The sequence below is a fragment of the Montipora capricornis genome, chromosome 11, assembly GCF_036669925.1.
Source record: "Montipora capricornis isolate CH-2021 chromosome 11, ASM3666992v2, whole genome shotgun sequence".
NCBI classification, from domain to species: Eukaryota; Metazoa; Cnidaria; class Anthozoa; order Scleractinia; family Acroporidae; genus Montipora; species Montipora capricornis.
In genome coordinates this window covers 12,834,076-12,854,075 of record NC_090893.1, presented here as the reverse complement: position 1 = coordinate 12,854,075, position 20,000 = coordinate 12,834,076, and the positions used below count along the sequence as shown (strand labels likewise).

Genomic DNA, 20,000 nt, shown 5'->3' with positions numbered 1-20,000 from the left:
AAGAATGTCTTAAAAAGTTTGAATATTCACAGTTCTTCAAGCTGATTACAAATCCGTTCTAGCATATAAATAGATGCCTATCTGCCTGCTTAACAGCCTGTTTGTTTAACTTCAAGATGTTTCTAATTCTTGAGACCGCAGACAGATTAAATCCTAACTATGACTATTTAAATAGGAGCATCAGAGGAGTTATTCCTATAGAGACGCTGTCAGCCGTGTTACGGTATTCTGGATGTCAACCTCTTATCCCTGAGTCGAGAGACTCCCAAGGCTGCATTGTCCTTACGTTAAGTACCATACTTCTCACGGTTCTTACGCTTCCCACCAGTCCCTCTCATTTTGAAAGGTCATTTAGCAGATCCCTTGGATATCGCTACACCATATGTAATCAAGTCTCCCCCATGATTTTTTCCACTTCATCCCAGTCGATGTTACTTCTGGGGCTACCAGTACTCTGAGACATGTTTCCCACAGCCTCGTCAACGTCAGCCTAAAAATAACAAACAGCTAAATCTAAGTGAAAACTCTCACCGAGCTATTCCGAGTGGGGCTCGATCGATTCCTTTCTGTTAGTGCCAAAACTTTAGCACTAGCTGTAAAAAGGGGTTTTTGGTCATCTTCATTTTAATAGTCCTGGGGCCGGTTGCTCGAAGCCTAACCTATCCGTTGGTTAAGAGGTATCAAAACCTATCGGTTTCCATGATATTTAATGCTGGTTAGCGCTAACCGTGCTTCGAGCAACCAGGGCCTGGGATCCAAAGCGCGTTTATTGCCGAAAACATTTTCGGGAAGGCAAGAAGAAAGGCAATGAGCATTTTTCTTCTTCAAGAAGCCAGAAGCCTATGACTAAGAGCGAACAGCAGCCATATATTCCTGTCACAGCGTTTTCAAAGACCGATTTATTTTTAATTTGAATTTCCCGCGAATGAGACACTCACAGGAGCCCGATGACTAAACACAAGTAAGTAACCTGACGTCATAGCGTCAGCAAACCGGAAACTGCCTTTGTTTTTTTGAGGAAAAGGCAGTCTACAAATAGATCGGTTTGTAAAATTGCCGTGACATAGGCTTGGTATGGGAGTTGTTCGCTCTTAAGCTTGAGGTCCTGAACTAGCTCATCCCTAGGACTTCGTTTAAGTAAGAAGCACTCGATGAGTAAATTTGAGTCCCTAAAAGGGGACCCTACTGACAACCAACACAATATAAGCAGAAGTACTATTTGTTAAGGTGGTTCAAACCAGTTTTAACACCTGAAAGAAACATTCTTATTAGAAGGATTGAGGCTACAACACTTTATCACTTAACAACAATGTTATGATACCATATCAAACATAAATTATTGCCGAAAAAGATTCAGTTGTTTTTGTGACGTAGGCAGTTACCATGGCAACAGGAAATCCCGGCAAAAACACCCCATATTTTGGCTTTAGCTGCTCATATCTCAAAAACGAACTCGGTGACCCCCATTTTGATTTCTGAAATGTAATCATCATGCCGGAATGAAACTTTCTGCAAAGTTTAAAAAAATGCTGTGGATCCGATTCAGAGCCACCTTAAATAATTGAAAATTTCAGGTAGCTCTGAATCCGCTCCACAGAATTGTTTTAAACTTTGCAGAGAGTTTCATCTTGGCCTGCTAATCACTTTTGTGGAATAACAAATTGGGGTCACCCAGTTCGTTTTTCAGATAAGGGCAACTAAAGCCAAAATATATGGTGTTTTTGCAAGGCTTTCCTGTTGCTATGGTGACTTGTTACGTCACAAAAATGGCTGCATCTTGTTCAGGAATAATTGATGTTCTACATGGCACCAGAACATCGCTGTTACATAATAAAGTGTTGCAATATCAATCCTTCGAATAACAAGGTCTCTTAAGAGTGTTGAAACTGGTTTGAGCCACCTAAATCATGAAATGATTCTAAAATATAAGATTGTGGATAAAATCCGAGGCGTGAAAGTTGCCATGAGAGCTACTGTGCAGTACTTTAGAGCGCTGTTGGTGAAATATTTAACTGTGACCATTCAAACGAAAGCTACTTAGCGTCACTTTCCTGAGATTTTTCAGTCCGGTCATTATTATATGGACGGAAGTGTTTTACCGGAACAAACAAAACGCTCGTAGAATCAATGTGACCACAAAATCCAGAAACCGAGTGGGTATTTTTCGTATGTAACACGAGTGATCGTATTGAGAAATGACGTCACGATTCCCGCATTTTTTCGTTTGTATTAACTCCCAGTATTTGTATTAAAGCGTGCTTTAAAATCTCTACAATGTATATTTATTGCCCCTACAATAAAAAGAAAATTACACGTTAACTCAAAAATATGAATTTTATGTCGTGGCAACAACAATACCTTACTCGTTCGCGATATTGTTCTTGCTACTCAAACATAATATTCATATCTTCTTGCCACAATGTAATATCCTCTACGTGTCAGAGGCATTGTGAATTTGGGTGAGTTCTAAATTTGCATAACCATCGTGGGCTATCCCACAACTCACCAAGAGCTGAGCAACATCATCAGATGTTCGCAAACTCTGCGCGGTATTCCATGGACTGAGCTCAACATCAAAACGTGATAAGCCGCTGCTTGAAGGTATCGCAGGTTCAGCGTTACGAGTCCGTCGGTAACCGCTCACTTTGGACGACCATTCATCTAAGAACAAACAAGGCCGGAGTTTAACTAAAAAGTTTCATAGCATCTGCCTCTATTCTGAACGTGTTGTAAAATATGACCTAAGACAACGATTAATGCCGTGTCAGGAGAAAAGCTGTTTCCAGATGAAACAAGCCAACGAGTTTCTCCCCTCCAGATAAGCTTTTTAGTTGGGGCATTATAAATTACTAAAGATGTGTTCCTAATCATAATCGATGAGGGTGCAATTTTGCACACAAAAGTAATAACAAATTCTCAATAACCAAACCCAATATATGACAGAGTCCATTAGAACGTCTTTTAAGGATACTATCGCCATAACAAGAGGTCGGAGAGAAATGAAGAGAGTGAAAAATTACCTCTTGCTCGTTCCCCTCCATGCCGCAGACTTTGGTGTTGACTTGTTAGTGTCTTGGAATCAGCTTTCTGAGTTTGACGGACACAAAATAACAAAATAGATTACACTACACATAAAATAGTTTTTTTAAAGTCAACTGCTCCCTTCATTTTTATTCAGAAAGAGCAAAGGAGATTGGGTTTTGGTTTGCCATTGGGCTCCTTTGTGGGCTGCCATTACTCTTCCACATTTCATGACACATCACAAGGAAATACATGTGTAATAGATAAGATAGATAATGGTTTATTACAGATTCCACCAATAAAGAGGCTCTTTTTCTGTAAAAATACTAAACTAATAAACCTATAAAATGATTAAAAGTATAATAACCATAATAAATTAACAAATGTAGCTTATCAATAAATATTAAAATATACAATAATGATTATGTGAATTCAAAACTGATACCTAGCAAACAAGTGTTTCTTAGCACTGCGGCAAAAAACATTATGATCTGAAATGTTTCTTATTACATTCGGGAGTCTATTGAACAGCGTTGCCGCCGAGTGCTGGATGGTTCCTGATTCTTTAGGAATGGAGAATACAGGTGCTGTTGATGATCTTAAATTATAAGCAGTTACTTGATGCAGACTCAGATACTTTCATATACTCAGGAAAGCTATTTTTGTCGTATAATGATTTATGAGCGAGTTTGAGAATGTTGAATTCAACGTTTTCTTTAACTCGTAACCAGTTTAACTTAATAATATCCTCGAGATCTGCAAATTTTCTTGTGACAAAGCCAGCACACGCATTCTGTAATAGGTAACGCGTGACACGTGACGTGACAATATAATGTGAGACAAAAAGAGTAAAGGAGAGGGTGAAGGTTGAGCGATTTCTTCTTCTTAAAAGCATGTGCAGTTCCAATATTTTTACCAACACGGCCCATTTTCCCTGTGCTTTCTTTTGCACGATTTTGCAATCCCAGTTTCCTTGGATAATCATTTTTTTGGTAATTACTTTCCCCATTCCCAGAAAAATTGAATGGTTCGTCTCTTAACACAGCGAGTGAAGTACATTTGACTAGTCAACTCATAAAAAAAATGTATTACACATCGCAAGTGTGACGGTATACTGTGTAATCCTTTTAAAAATAAATTCATCCCCGGTGAAATGATTAGCTACATTATTTTTCAAGTGTGAAAGCTGCCAAGGACTGCAGGCTCACCTTCTTGATACTGCGGTGCCAGTCCACATCTGATAACAAGTCTCGTAATTCGTCATCTCCCTTTAACAAGCTTTCAATTCCTTCAAACTTTTCCTGATCCAAAGAAAATGCATCGTCATCATCCTCCTCTTCCAGAAGCCGTTCTATCTCCAACAAAGTATGACTTCCAAGGAAGGGAGAGTCAGTCGGTTGTGTTCTTGAGTAAGATCGCCCCACTGCCGACACGCCTTTCGGCTGTAGGGACAATTTATACCCTTTTCGAACTCCAGGGGGAGTTTTACGCAAGGTAGCCTCTCTCTCTTTGATTCGCTTAGTCCGGGTTTTAGCGAAATTTTGATATGTTTGCGCCGTGACAAACTCGGCACCAGTCGGGGAATTGGAACGCCAATAATCATCCTCTGGTATCTCATCCTTCTTAGTTAACTTGTCAAACGTTTGGTTATGCTCGTCCCCTCCTGATCCATCCAAACCTTGTTCGCCAAATGAAACTGGGCTACTGTAAACTACGTTATCATACCGAGGAGTCGTTTGTATTCGGAATCTCCCCGGAATGTCTTCGGAAAACAACGAGCCCGCAGGTTTTGTTCCACCAGTGATAGAGATTTCATAGCTTGTTGAAGCATAAGAATCTTGCAGAGCTGTTTCATCATCCAGGACAACTAGGCCACCAGGTTTTAGGTAACCCTTTTGTGGACCTTTAGGTAACTTTTTACGTTTTTTCGCTATTTTCTTCTTTTGTTCGGAAACAAGGTTTTCATTGCGCGATTGAACACCTGTTCCATAGCGCATATTGGGCCGAGGATTCTTCGGTTTTGGAATCGGCTCAGCCAGCATTTCGCAGAGAAGATTGGATGCTGATTCCATTCTCTTTTGCTTGTGTTTATCTTCCGTTTTCCTGTTCAGTAGTTAAAAGGCATCAGTGAAGACGAACTAAGCTTTTGTCAAAGTGAATACCTTAAAAAATCGACTTAACAACAGGCGCAACCCAAATATTGTTTTTAACTCGTAGATATTTTGTAATATTCATCGGAAAGCTACTTGATTGTAATCTCCGTCGTCAAATTGTAGGTTCAACGAACACTAGATGTTTTATTTGGGGAGGTCGAGGCCTAATTTATATAAGCTTATTAGTTTCTTTTAGGCCTCCTCTTAATTTCTTTTCCTATCTTCTCTTCTTTGTTTGTCTATATTTAAATTTAATTTTTTTTCTGTCGCAAACAATTAAAATAAATAAATAAATAAATAAATAAATAAATAGAAAGATTTTAATTTATTTCCTTCGGTCATACCTGCGCTTCATATCTCTGTCTTTTTCTATTAACTTCATCTTTTTAAAACTGGTTGAGCCCTAGAATAAAATATATAGACTCTTTTTGTAAAACATATGTAGAAGTTTTTACTGATTAGATTTGGAGAAAAAAGAGTACCTGCGTGGGAGACATAAAAGGTTTGTGTTCTTGTGCAAGTCGCTCATCCTGTTGGTTTCTCCATTCTGCTTTCCTCTCCACGCGTTTTTTGTTCATCCACTCTTTCAGTTGTTGTCTAGCTTCAGGACTAGTGTCCCTGTGAAGGACAGGTACACTCAAATTGGCAAATTACACTCGTGAAGATTCCACGCAACGACAACATTTACAACATACGCGCTGACTAGACAAGCAACGGATACTTTTCCAAACTGGGGACAGCTTAAGAAGAATAAGAAAAAAATGTAACAACCAGGGGCCGGTTGCTCAAAGCCTGGTTAGTGTTAACCGTTTGTTAAGAGGTATCAAAACCTATAGGTTTCCATGGTATTTAACCCTGGTTAGCGCTAACCATGCTTCGAGCAACCCGGGCCAGGTTGGTGGCGGTGCGTCGATGTCAAAGTGGGTTAAGCTCGTTGACTCCGCTTCCATTCTCATGCGAAGCTATCATCCGCTCAGTTATGAACGCAATAGAACATTTGCATGATGACGCCATTTGACTACAAGTCCCAGAATCCTTCAGGTCTTGCTTGTCTCATGCTAGTAAGAGCTATCGTTATTTTTACCCCGCTGGGAATACAAATAAGAAAGACAAAGTGAATTCTGGTAGTTGTAGTCAAATGGCGCTATCGTGAAAGTTGCCTATTTTAGAAATTGCGTGGAGAAGTCTCACAAAGTCAGGACTTCAACGGGGTGAGGGTCCTGAAATTTTCAGGCTTCTCCGCGCAATTGCTAAAATCGCGTTCATAACTGCGAGGGTCATAGCTTCACTTGATTTCATATCCGTAGTTCAATATATGATTCATTTCATCGTTGCTATGTATTCCCCTGGGCCCGGGTGTTCAAAAGCCGATTAACGCTAATCCCCGATTTAAACTTAACCAAGGAGTTTATTTCTCTATTCCCAAATGCTGGTCAACGCTGATATTCGACCAAACTTTACATTAGGACAAGTCAATCTTGAAAAACAAAAAGAAGGAAAACAAAGTTTCACCGAAAAGTTGAAAACATGAAACAAAAGTTTACGCTAATCCTGGATTAAGTTAATCGGCTTTCGAGGAACCGGGCCCTGTTCTCCCCACCACTATCCCCCATTAAATGTCAACATTTGCGTTGGAATTTTTTTGCCCCCTGTATATTCATCTTCTTAAAAATGGTTTTCTAAATAAGAGAGCAGAGTCATACAAGTATCAAAGTGATCTGTCTCAATATAGGACGTTTTCAACCAACCTCTGGGGTCACCAATAACAATGAAAAAATGTACGACTTCTGGTGGAAAAACAAAAGAAATTGATGAGAGATCTTTTGTTTTCGTCCACCAACATGGCGGCGATGACGTCACGTGAAAACCTCCTATTAGAGGCGGAATGCTTGGCATATATCATCTACCTACCGAGTTCCTTTCTCATTTAGCATCTTTCGCAGTTTGCCTTTTGGTAATGAAATAGACTCCACGGGATCGAAGGCTTTCTCATCTCTGAAAGAATACGAAAACAACGACAAAGTTTAGTCACTTACAATAAAATCCAACTAATTAACCAAACAACAACAACAATAACAACAACAACAACAACAACGGGAGTTTTTCTTGCAATTCTCTATTTTCACATTCTCCATAACACACTTTGTTTTTTCCCAAAATTTTGCATAAACCATTGTTTTCAAATGCCTTTGGGATTATTCAGTGTCCAAAGAGCATTTGAAAACAATGGTTTATGCAAAATTTGATTTGGGGGGCAAACAAAGTGTACTATGGGAAACGTGAACATGGACAATAGAAGATGAGATCTACATGTAATTCGGGTTTACAGAAAGAATTTTTGAAGAAAATTTCATTGCACCTTTCTGTGCGATCTTTAGTGGATCTGGGTGTATCTTCCATATGAACTGGTGTTTTTGTTTCGCTTTTTAGTGAATCATCTTTATCCTTGATTTCAACTTTTTCCCTACTGTCGGGTTCTTTCTCGCTATCGACACCAGGTAGGTAACTTTGATGATCAATGCTCCCGCTTTCGTCCTCTACTAGTTGCTGACTGGAGCTCCAATTATTGTCTTCATTACTTTCATCTTCGTCTTTCTGCTTCAAATCTTCTTCGCTGTTCTTATCGCGTTTGTCCGAGTCTCCTTCAACTTTCACTTCTTTTTCGGTAGTGTGCTGAGCAACATCAACGCTGTCTTCCACTCCTGGCAAAGGCAAGAAAGATACAAAAAAGGTAACTTGTCAATATATGTCGATCAGCATCTTGATTCAATGCGCGCGAACGAACGTCACAGTGGTGATTGGAACGATGACGTACTGAAAAATATGTATCCTTCATCATTCTAAAAGTAAACATTTTAGAATACCGCATACATTACAGAAATGTAAATTGCACAGCTTTCACAGAAGAGGTAATGCTAAGCACTTGACAACGGGCGAAAATTTTAATTTTTACTTTTTTAAAAAAAGGTAAAGAAAGGTAAAGTTGCTTTATTTAACGTCAGTAGTTCCTTCAGCTACAAGGCGGGTATAAATGGAAGCAGACGGTGCACCTTTTACTCCCCCTTCTCTGTCAGTGCTCCGTTTTACGGGAATTTAAAGCTATAGCTACACGAATCAGAGGAAAGTCGAAACAGACGTTAAAGTCACCGAGGATCGAACTGGGGACTTCTTGCTCCGAAAGCCGCGCACTAACCAACTGCACTACACCTGCTGTTCACTAATTTCGATTGTTTATTATATGCACTGAGTGTCGCAACATTGCTGACTAGCCAGTGTATTCAGCTTTTGGCCATAAATTACTGTCCAAAAAAGAACCTTTGAAATCCCGGCCAACAAAAACAACAATCGAAAGTTCATCTTCTCTTTCTGCCAGTGCTTTGACGTGATGACGTCACTACTACATTTAAAAAGCCTTTCAAGTGTGGTCTTTTGTCCTCATTGGTTGAGTTCACTATCATTACTCGAAGTATCAACGCCAACCCCCTGTACAAGGCCGTGTTCATCTACCCTCACTCTAAGGGAAACTGCGATTTAAAAAAATCAGTGATATACCTTCGGTTTTTGTCGGCCTTTCCAGCCCCTGCGTCACCTTGAGCTCCCTTCTCCATGGTGCTGCACTTGCCCATTTCCGGGATTTACCGCTGTGCGACTTCTCGGAGCCTCTGGAGGTCTTTACTTCATTGGAGGATGGATTAAGTACCTCGTCAATACTTTGAATAGCAGAAAGAAGCTGCAAAGAACATCAATACGTTTTCAGTACTTTTGGAGAGAAACAATAAGGTGTTCAAAACCACTGTTGGCCGAGCGCCAACATATATGCTTATTCTTCCTTCTTTGGTTTTGAGTCAGTTCATAATGTTGTAAAGTTAATTGAACTTAAAAACAGTTTAATGAAAACAAACTTCACCACTTTTCATCTTGCCTTTAAAAAAAAAGGAATAAGGAGAGGCCTGTTTTACGCTCTCCTTGGAAACTGATTTGCAACAGAAAAAAAACGAGAATGGATTGGAAAAAGGCGAAACAAGAGAAAGTCTGGATGAAAAGAAAAGGGCTCCTGTTGCCATGAAGTTGTTCAAAAATGGTGAACGACTCATCAATGAATCAAAGCAAGAAGCTCACCACTCTCGAACTTTTGAATTCTCTGTCTATGTTCTGTGAGATTTGATCCATGGCTTCAATCCTTTCATTCATTTCCTTCATCCTTTCGTTCAAAGCATGTGTGGCTACAGCTCGTGCACTGGACCGGGAAGTGCTCACGAAGAGATTGGAAGGAATCCTGTCAGATACACAAAAAGATAGCAATAAGTTTTTGTTTTGACATTTTTACTTAAAGGCTGATGATTTGATTGATAAGATTAGAAAAGTGCATAAATATATATTACACGATGGATTGAAAGTATAAGAGATGAACTGATGTGACAGAACCATTACAGGAATCACTTAGTCAGAATAGCTAAAGGAACTTAAGATAGAATAGTAGACTGACGTTACCTTTGATTTGGAACATCTGTAGAGTCCATCATTTCCATGGTTACTCTGTCAGCGCCGTCAAAAGGCTGCCTCTCCATTTCTTGTTTGCTCCTCCGCCTCTTTTCCTCATCAGAATCAACTTCGGGGCTTTTTGACCGCACTAGAGAATACAAAAAAGGTAAACTGCGATTACACAGATGTAAATACTTTCCTTCTATTGTTGGTTTTTACTCACGTAATCAACAACATGTTTTTCAACGAAAACAAAAACAAAAAAAACACGCTTGCATAATTATTATAGAGTTCAATTCCTGGAGGATTGGGTCGGTACACCGACAGGGCTGCCGTGACGTCATGTGAAAACCGAGAAAACAAAAGCGGGTTTTTATAGAGGTAACTGTAGAGCAGAAACCGAAGTGGGCCAATGAGAGCTGACTAAGACATTCAAATCAGCCAATGACAACGCATAGCAAATACATACAGCCGACGCTAAGGTCCGCTAATCACAGCGCACACTAATGGGAAAACCAAAGCACTCGGGAAATGACAGTTACTCCGCTGACCAGCACAAAGGTGGTACTACAAAAATTGACAAAAAAAAATGGTGTCTGCTGTTACCTTTTCTCGATGTAATGTCTTCATCTTCATCAACGTTGTGCCTTCTTTCCCTTTGCTTTCTTTCCTCATCCACCTTCTCAGTCGATGTATTGTTTTCTGACGCAGTCAAAGGTGTACTTTTCACTTCTAACCACTGCTCACGATCAATATCAGCAACACTCAAAAACTGCCTGCTACCGGTACCTACAGGAACACTGCTAAAAGGCGCCTCGTCAACATCATCAATGTGTGAATGAGGGGCTACACCAACATCAGCTTCACTCTGCCTTCCCAGGAAAGGAGGAGATACGCGGTGTTCAAACCCAGAATCAGTAGGTAGGGTTTGGTCCTCTTCTGGCCGGGGCATTTGCAAGTTTAGAAAGATGTCCGGCGGTAACGCAGGTGCATGAGACATCACACGATGAGAATCTGGAAGGATTCTGTCCGTTTGAACACCAGAAGTAATTAAAACACGTTCTCTTCTCATCGGAGGCGACCGGGCCGTAGGGTGGTCTGTCTGAGAGCTGGAACAGACTTGAAACGTATTTACTTGTTCCAAAAAATCATGGTTCACTGGAGAAGATACTCCAGTTGATTTGAATTTGGAGTCTTTCTTTTCCACATCAACTTGCACTCCGACTGAATTTTGCTCTCGGCGCATAGTTCCTTCTTTACTTCTATCATTATTTACTGTCTGCTTCTTGTCAAGGGTATTGTACCCACTTCTATACGCTGCCATCTCCTCTTCTACTTCATGTAATTTTTGCCCAATTCTTGCCTTTATGTGTCTCATGGAAGGAGGACCCGGCAGTATATCCTCAAATACATTACTGGTGGCCTTCCGTTCTCCGTTAACACTGGTGGTCCTGTGGTCGCTTGCTTCGCCGTCTTTTCTGAGATCCCTGTGGTCATCTCCTTGTAACGCAATCGGTTCTGGACTTGGCTCGATACGAAAGTACTCCTCTTCCTCCGAAACTTTTAACACGTCATCAGTTATTTCTGATAAATCTAATTCGCTCTCGCTCAAACTTACACTACTCTTCACTTCCTTTTTCGAATGAACTTCTCTCTTTTGTGGCTCAGCTGGTTTCATTTTTTTGGTTACTGGCTCACTCCGTAGCAAACGTTTGTCGTCTTTCCTCGCTTTCTTGGCTGGTTGCACTTTCATTACTTTCTGTGGGGATTTCACACGAAATGCGCCCCTCTGCCTTTTGTTCTTGTATAAGGGAGACGTTGTTCGCTTTTCCAAAGCCTGTCTTCGTCTTTGTCTAAAAAAACAGATAACGATTTACTTTCATTGTGGTGAAGTATTTCAGAATTACACGGAATCAGATCCAAGCAGCTTATAATATGTGCCACAAGGTGTTCCTTACACTTCGCCACGATTAATTTTTGTCAATCCATCCACCCCAAAAGTAGAGAAAACCCTAACCTAAAACATCTCTAATAACGCTGGAAATAGGTAGACTTAAAGTGCACCTAAACCCAAATATTTTCTTTTAATATAAATCTCCCCATCCAAAGCAAACATATGTAAGCATTGATACCCAGAATCTCGCTTTTTATTTGCCGGGCAAGAAGCGCAAAGTTATTAAAACTAGCAGTAATTTGGACCCACGACCGTGATGTGAGAGGCATGGGTCTACTCTCAATATTACGTCACAAACTGCTTTGCATTCCTGTTTTCAAAAACATTTTGCATTGCAAAGCAGTTTGTGACGTAAAATCAAGAATAGACCCATGCCTCTCACATCACGGTCGTGGGTCCAAATTACTGCTAGTTTTGATAACTCTGCGCTTCTTGCCCAGCAGACAAAAAGCGAAACTTTGAGGAAAGAATCGTCAAACATGTTTGCTTTCCGTGGATAGATCAATATTGTAGACAAAACATATTTGGGTTTAGGTGCACTTTAATGATAGCTTCGACTTACCTGGTCACTTCGTGATGTTGAAAAATTTCACCTTGTGCAGCAGAGTAAAGCACAAATGTGCACAATAGCAAACAGCTATTTTTCCCAGCGGCCAAGAGTGCACTTACCTCGAGGGCGCATTCCTCTTGTTTTGGGGCTCAGCAATACTATCATGATCAGAGCATGACTTTCTTTGAATTGACTCGTTTTCCTCTGTAGGTCGGATATTCTCTTTTTCTAGCGGGTACAGTGAGATTGCTTCAGTGAATGGCGGTAGCTTGTCTCTGATCCCCTTTTCAAAGGCCAGTATCCTGTCTAGAGGAATCAGTTTGGCACCAGCCTCCTTTTTAGGACTCTCTAACAACGGCCATGCTTCACGGACCAAAGGCGGGCGTACATTTAACTTTTCCTTACCGAAGTCAACTCCATCTAAACGGTCCCGACTTGCTGCCATGCGCAGTAGAGGCCAGTCCTTGGATGAAATGGGAGATCTACCAGAGACATCAGTTTCAGTGTCGCGAGGTCGCGTTTCTGTTTTTGGTCTAATTTCTAAAAATTTAATTTTGCTTAAATCAGGAACTGTTGGTTGCGATATGGTCGTTTTTGATTTCGGGATTTGAAACAAGGTTGAGTCGCCGCTCCGCTTAGGAATTTCAAGGAGCCTCATTTTGCTCAAATCAAGTTTGGCCGCTGGGTCTGCTAATGGAATCTGAAGTAACGGTAATGGTCGGGTTGCAGTTGTAAATTGTTCATTGTTGCGCTCAAAGGTTGGTGGCTTCTGTGAATCATTTGCAGCATCAATGAGCTTATCTGTAGGTTGTTGTCCATGCAACAGAAATGGAAAGAATGTTTTCTTTGGTTTAATTTCTTCATTTGGATCCGTTTGACTGTAAACAGAGTGAGTTGGTGGATGGCTCGCGTGACTTTGATGTGAAGTTATTCCATAGTGCTTCACTGCCACTGCCTCCGAGGCGTGCGACATCAACTGCTGCTGATCTTGATCATGGCTCACGTGACCTTGGTTAAAAGTATTTCCAGAATGCGGCATGGTCTGCGAAACAGGTGACGTCAATCCATGATGATTAGGATAACGGGTCACGTGATTGTCCGAACATATTAAAGAGTGCTGTGGTGTTTGAGAGGCGGATGATGCCAGTGTTTGTCGATCGGTCTGTGATGCAGTTTCTGCTTTTTGGGTTTTCCCTCTTTGTGATGTTAATTCAGAACTCTGACTACTGTCCACTACTGTTGGTATGCGGAGAAGAGGGATACCCGACTGCAATGTAGATGGCTTGAGACCTTCCCCTGGCCTGCAATAACAAGGTGATTCGTAGCGATAAACTTTCCTTCTTTACAAGTTTGCCTACCTACATAAAAGTAAAACTGTTTCAAATAGGGTCCATGTCGTAAACATTCACAAATCGTATGAGATGGTGCATTTCAATTCGTCTTAATTACACACATCAACTACTCGCGATAATAATGAAAAGGTAACAAAACTACTCGTATCAACTACTAAAAAGGAAAGGTCAAAGTCCAATGTTCACTTCATTATCTAACGGTTCAGTTGTCAATCAAAAGCTATAAAAACAAAACAGATGTCTAAGAATCTCTCCTCGAAATGTGTTCTCGCTTTTGAAGGGGGTTTGGGTTGGGAGCATATGGTGTTCCAAAATGTTTTCAACATTTTCAACAGCGAATGCATGGTACACCATAAATATATCTTCAACTGATGAATACATAAAAACATTACATGAGTTTTTTTTAGAAGGATTAGGTAAGAATGGTGGGACCTCGGAGCAACTGTTCGTTAAAGACAAAGTGATAAGTTCTTTATTAGTGCTGGTTGACGCAAGGACTGGTGCTTATCGACGTTAATCGCCATGGTAACTTATAAGCTTAAGGTTAAAGATAAGTTGTCGAAAAACACAATTTTACCGAACAACAAGAAGTAATTCCATTTGTCTCTGTGACACAACTGCCTCAGCAGCTGAAGACTGACTACACTCAGCCGCCTCCACCGCATTCCTCTGTCTAGAGCCCGAGTGGACGATCTCGTCAATACTGTCTTTGACTTCATGAACGTCATCTTCTTCCTTAACAGGAGCAGCATTCCCCTCGATTGTAGGTTTCCTTTTCCGTTTTCCTTGGTGTGATGCAGCTGTCCTTATTGTTGATTGTGGGCGTGTCTTTTTTGGTGTCTGTGATCTGTTTGCGAACTGATCAGGAGGTACCGTTGAATATTCCTTTGCCGTCACGGAGAAACCAACTAAACCAAAAATTAATGACAAAGTGAATAAGGAATTTCTTAAGTAAGTAATAAGGAAATAATCTTCTGTGAAAAAATCCAACTCTTACCGTCGAATCTAACTCTAACCCTTCCCTAGCGGCACTTTTTAGCTAGAATTTTAAGACTATGTTGGTCTTAGGGGGTCTAGGAAGTGACGCAAGGTCTCTGAAAAACTTTCCCCATCAACTCCGCGCTCATCTCATGAGATACAGAAGAATGGTATGGAGACAAAAACGTTACTTGTAGTTATACTGAAAAACTATTACGACATAGTGAAATAAAAAGACGATAGAATCTTAGTACTGCTTACCTAGAATAATCATTGGGGCGAAGGCCAGGCAGTCAATTAGCTAACCGGGGCGAAAACAGAGGAACGTGGCCATTAAACTCAGACTAGGAATTGGCAAAAGTGTACGCAAATCACCGGTTATAACTTTGGTAAGTAAAGGCCTTTTAGGGTTTCAGTGAAACATTTCAGAATTGGCGTTGCGAGTCTGATATAGTGATTCTGTTTTTCTTTGATTGCTGTGAAGGCAAATTTTTCGCAAGCGAATGAAAACCAACCGCGCCCAATTACGCATTAAGCCACCTTCTGATGCGCTTGTTACACTTGTTTCCTCCTCATCTGACAAAGCTGCCACTTCATGTCCCCTTCGTTTTGTTTTCTTCGGATGTCTGATTTTTGTTGGAGTCGATGTCACGACTGGTTTCAAAGGCGTCACTAATTCTAAAACAAAAGATAAACGACTTATTTCATAATACATTATTATTTGCTTTTAATTACGTACGGATTATCACTTGAGCTTATCAGCAATAAGTGATCAAGATTATTTTCTTTTTACCTGGATCAGAATAGTACGTTTTTGAATTTTTCCCATTTCCTCGCAGTGTATGACGTTTCTTCAATGCTCCAAGTAAGTCTTTCTCTTCGTCTGTGGTGGGACTGTGCACAACAATGCTTGGGATGTTGGGTTCACTGCTGGATTTGGGAATACGCTCAATCTGCTTTATGGTTCTCAGATCTTTAGGAATTGGTCTTGTTAACTGGATGGGCTCTTGCATTGAGAGATTCCTCTTTGATTGTGTTGTATTATACGATGAGCTCCTGGAATCTGCCTGGATCTTTTCAATTATATCGAGAGCAGACAAATTATCAACCTCGTTTTTGAATATTTCGCTGGATATGCTGTCTCGCTTCAAGGAAGTGCGTTCACTTTTCCTAATATTGGAGTCGCTAAGGACTTTGCGCAGCCGACCACCTTCAGGCGGTGTTGTATCAACCTGTAAAACGGGAGCAGAGTGTTGTTTTTCAGTAGCAGGAAGCTTCTGCCTTGGAGACGAAGGCCTGATGACCTTTATATCCACAACGACCTCTGCATTCGAAACCCATGGCCAATAGACATTCTGAAGAAGCCACAAACCGTTCACGAGAAGAGGAAGCGGAACATGTACCCGCATGACTGGCAGAGACTTCTTTGAGCCGCGAGAACTGATATCGAAGTTGATGAAAGGTAAAGATGACCCTTGCAAAGCCCATTTACTAAGCCACGTTAAACTTGGAAGCAAATCGAGAATAAAACTGCCAAGGGTTTTAATCCCAGGAAGTGAATCCAGCTTTGTCAGATCATTCATACTACTGCTTCGTTTGATTTCACCTCCATCTCTAAGGTTTGGAGCTGGGATAACTGGCTTTGAACGGAGATCTGTAAAGCTCTGAGTCCTAAACAAGCTAGAAGCCCTGCTGACAAGCTGGGAGGGATTGTCACGATGGGCTTTGCGGCGTAATACGGTTATTGACTTTGTATCTGAAGAAAGAAGATGTTTGCTGTAATACGAAAGAAGAGGAACAGGAAAAGAAGCTTTATTTTGCTGCGAAAGAAGAGTTCTGGAGACAGTAATCATGAAAAACGTGTCCAAGAACTCAAAATAAGATGATTGAGTTTCAAACAAAGCTGTTCCAACGGCTATAAGCTGATCTTGTCTTGGAAAGGGTCGCCCTGCGCTTCCATTGAAATAAACAGTGTCGTCTCCACGATCAACAAGGACAAACTGATCACAAACTCTGCCAAAGAGTTCTTCCCTTTCACTCAGCTCTTCTGCCCAATCTATGCATTTCTTGCAGTAAATCACAGACAAAGGCTCCTCTCCATCTGCCCCATCCGACGCACAGGCGCCTCGAAACAACGCCATGAGCCGTTTAAATTTCGCTCTCCCACTTGTTGTTTGGACGACCTCAGGGTCGTTAAAGAACTGCGCTGTCAGTTGTGCTGTGGCAACTGTTGGCGGTAACTCGGAGAGTAATGTGAGTAACGTATCATTGATTTTGTCTTCTGCAGCAAGCAATGAGCTAAACGGAACGACTCGCGTCGTCCACATCAGAGTTTCCCAACAGACTGACTGGACTACAGTGGTCTCCTGGTGGAACATAAAAGAGATAGATCTTGAAAGAAGGTGAAGCTAAAAAAGAAGTCGTTAAAACACAACCGAGTTAAAGTTGTTCACAAGCAAACCTAGGGCCGGTTGTTCGAAGCCGATCAACTTAACCCAGGATTAGCGTAAACTTTTGTTTCATGTTTTCAACTTTTTGGTGAAAGTTTATTTTGCTTATTTGGTTTTTCACAAAATTGACTTCTTCTAATGTAAAGTTTTGCCAAGTATCAGCGTTGAACAGCATTTGGGAGTAAAGAAATAAACTCCTTGGTTAATTTTTAATCTGGGATTAGCGTTAATCGGCTCTCGGTGGGTTGGGACGAGCGAAATTGTGGCGAGGGTGAGAACAAGTAGAGCGAGGACAGGGCACTACCCGAGTCTTCGCTCGACTTTTTCTTGCCCTCGCCGCAAGTTCGCTCGTCCCGACCCACCGGTCGGCTTGTTTGTGAAAGAGATTTATAGGATGAGGTTATAACCTCGAATGTACGCGTGAACTTGCACAACTTCGTCCAGAAATACAACTACATACACACTCAGTTATGAAATACGTTAAGAAGTGTCCTGTTAAGTCCAACAGTCAACAACGCATTTCTGTTAAAGCCAGCGGTTGTGTTCTTTGTTAGTTTGGGTTATCCAAATTGCTGAAGTTTAATAGAAATAGAGTTATATGGACACTTAGTCGTTAGTTAGTTAGTTAGTTAAGGAGAAGAGTAAGAAGACACTTCGCATCTTAAGTTGAACTTCTGCACATATTTAACAATGGAACAAAAAAGAAGAAAAATGATCTTCCTAGAAAAACATGGGTTCTATTCTACAGGGTAAATCAATTTTATTGAGAAGGCAATCAGTGTTCGACACTTACTTTCTTACTAATAGCCCTTAATCACGATAGCCGCCATGTTGGTTTTCAAATTGTCATGCAAATTAGCCATGTGTTATGCTGGGGGGCAAACATTGGAATAAAGGCAAATTGCGGAAAATCGGCTCGTCGAAATATTGAATTAACGTTGCTAAAAGTACATTTTAGAATTTAGAATTAAGTACCTTTTACAATAATTTTATATCTTTTGATTGCCTCCGACATTTTGACTTTCTACTTCGTTATCTGCTCAATTTTCGCTAAAAAAAACATCGAAGTAACTTGTGTAAGCATTCTATTTTACTCCTTAGGTGATAAACATTCAATGAACGTGAAACAAGTCATCTGTGTGGCTAAGATGTTTGTTATAACCTCTCGAACTTGTGTTGTTTGCCCCCTCAGAAGTGTGTAGCTAATTTGCACGATAAAGGCAAATCCGACATGGCGGCTATCGTGAATAAGGTCTATTTGCCCTTGGGGCAACCAGATTTGTTTTTTTGGTTGCCCGTGGCTTTTTTTCGGTTGCCCACCTTCTAAAGACCTGTTGCCCATTAAAGCTCAAAGAAGGCTTATAAAAATTTCAGTTTTATGTAAAATGTGTATAAAATGGGTTTGACCGACCAACGCGACTCCTTCTGTGTGTCCATGGTGTTCTAGTAGCCGTCACAGTTTTGCTTTGACAAGCATATCTTTAAGCGATTTTCCTTTTCTATTAGACATCAAGGGAGATTCGTTATTCCTTAAATATCTCTCTGAGATCAGGCTGGTTTTGACTTCAATGCCATTTGTCCCGAATAGTATGTTCTCTAATTAAGCCTTTCAAAGCTGCTTGAAATTGCGCTTGTTCGATAATAGAAGCGTATTTGGCCGAGCGAAAACTGGGTTTTATTGTAACAAACATTCTTTTTGTGCGAAGAAAGACGCAACCTCGTTCCCTGGGAACGAGGTTGAGAAAGATGGCGGCTACGAATATGGGTTCCTTCTGCAGGTACCAGAGCACAGATTACGTAAAACAAAAGAAACAAAAGACAGAAAACAAAACAACTCCAAATAAAGACTAGTCCAAAGTGACCAAAAATACAATGCTTTCCGGTACATGCAGAAAGACCCCGAATATGTTCCACCTTCCAATGGTAAAGACTTGTTTCTATATTTCAAAGTGTCCTTGGACGTGAGGGGCCTGGACCAACAAAACTGAAACAACCCAAACCCATACAAAAATGCTAACCTTAGACCTAAACATTATCTAAAAGCATATTGTTTAGGCCTTAAGGTTAGCATTTTTGTAAAGGTTTGCGATGTTTCAGCTATTGCACCCTTCACCCCTTACCGCCACCCCAGGCCCCTCACGTCCATGGGCACTTTGAGATATGGAAACAAGTCTTTACCCCTTCCAATCTGTTTTGAGGTTTGTACCAATATATTTTTAACAGAAAAATAAATGACAGCAAAGAGACGTTTTTTCTTTATCGTGTTTGCGATCACCACGTCATATTACTAGTCACTTTCTTCGTTGCAAATCAAATCGTTCCGCAAAATACCATTGATTGCCCGATCGGGCAAGTCTTAGCATCGAACGTTGGGCAATACAACTTCGAAGCAGAATGCTTTAATGATGTATTTGTGCTCACCTCCTCACTGCCTGATGATTGGGTCCGAAGCTGTCTGTATTTCCTGGACGATTTGCTCATATTATCTCGAATGTGCAAAAGCCAAATTATCGCACAAAATTCGCGAAAACAACCCATGACACTGAGAATCGATTGTGGTAATTCTTCGTTGCTCTTCTCTTCTTGACCTCTGCTGAAATTCTTTTTCCCTGCAGGTAAAAAAAAGCTTTGAAACATTAAAATTGACTGCACTTCAGGTTAAACCTGCGGTATTGCATACTGTATATATGCCAAGGAAAACCTCCAAGCTATCCCGTTTATTGTACAATGTGGTTATACGTTTTTAAGGTGGTCGAATCAATTTTTTTTTCCAGTCACGGTGCGAAGCAAAAGAGACTGAACTATGTGAACTTTTTCAACTGAAGTTGTAGCCCGTGGCCCCAAAAAACAGAAAAGACCCTGCTCCTTACAGGCTCCAATTTCACCCAACTACTTTTGCGACTAGTTGTAAAAAAACAATCTAAACAAATTAAAGCAAATGTACCTTTCTTTGTGGGTGACATGTTTCCAAGGCTTTCTTGGAAGCTTTGTCCTTGCTTTGAATACCCAGCCACTGAGGCAGGCACAGGAAACTCGGAATCGCTTCTGTCCACCTTGCTC

General features: G+C 40.8%; 1 protein-coding gene across 3 annotated transcripts in view; it reads right to left on the bottom strand.

Annotated features, from left to right (window-relative positions):
* The window catches only part of LOC138023578 (uncharacterized), a 35,199-nt gene that overhangs the window by 25 nt on the left and 15,174 nt on the right, over nucleotides 1-20,000 (bottom strand). For all 3 annotated transcript variants that reach the window (XM_068870584.1, XM_068870585.1, XM_068870586.1), the window contains exons 14-31: nucleotides 19,885-20,000; nucleotides 19,362-19,549; nucleotides 15,284-16,856; nucleotides 15,031-15,168; nucleotides 14,090-14,420; nucleotides 12,280-13,461; nucleotides 10,263-11,509; nucleotides 9,666-9,804; nucleotides 9,294-9,450; nucleotides 8,727-8,904; nucleotides 7,534-7,876; nucleotides 7,086-7,169; nucleotides 5,657-5,792; nucleotides 5,519-5,577; nucleotides 4,230-5,124; nucleotides 3,021-3,087; nucleotides 2,507-2,661; nucleotides 1-490 (exon numbers count right to left, since the gene is read on the bottom strand). The exon at nucleotides 1-490 is cut by the window's left edge and continues 25 nt beyond it; the exon at nucleotides 19,885-20,000 is cut by the window's right edge and continues 155 nt beyond it. In XM_068870584.1, coding sequence (XP_068726685.1) covers nucleotides 389-490; nucleotides 2,507-2,661; nucleotides 3,021-3,087; nucleotides 4,230-5,124; nucleotides 5,519-5,577; nucleotides 5,657-5,792; nucleotides 7,086-7,169; nucleotides 7,534-7,876; nucleotides 8,727-8,904; nucleotides 9,294-9,450; nucleotides 9,666-9,804; nucleotides 10,263-11,509; nucleotides 12,280-13,461; nucleotides 14,090-14,420; nucleotides 15,031-15,168; nucleotides 15,284-16,856; nucleotides 19,362-19,549; nucleotides 19,885-20,000 — 7,090 coding nt within the window. In that variant the 3' untranslated portion in view covers nucleotides 1-388. The remainder of the gene's footprint in view (nucleotides 491-2,506; nucleotides 2,662-3,020; nucleotides 3,088-4,229; nucleotides 5,125-5,518; nucleotides 5,578-5,656; nucleotides 5,793-7,085; nucleotides 7,170-7,533; nucleotides 7,877-8,726; nucleotides 8,905-9,293; nucleotides 9,451-9,665; nucleotides 9,805-10,262; nucleotides 11,510-12,279; nucleotides 13,462-14,089; nucleotides 14,421-15,030; nucleotides 15,169-15,283; nucleotides 16,857-19,361; nucleotides 19,550-19,884) is intronic.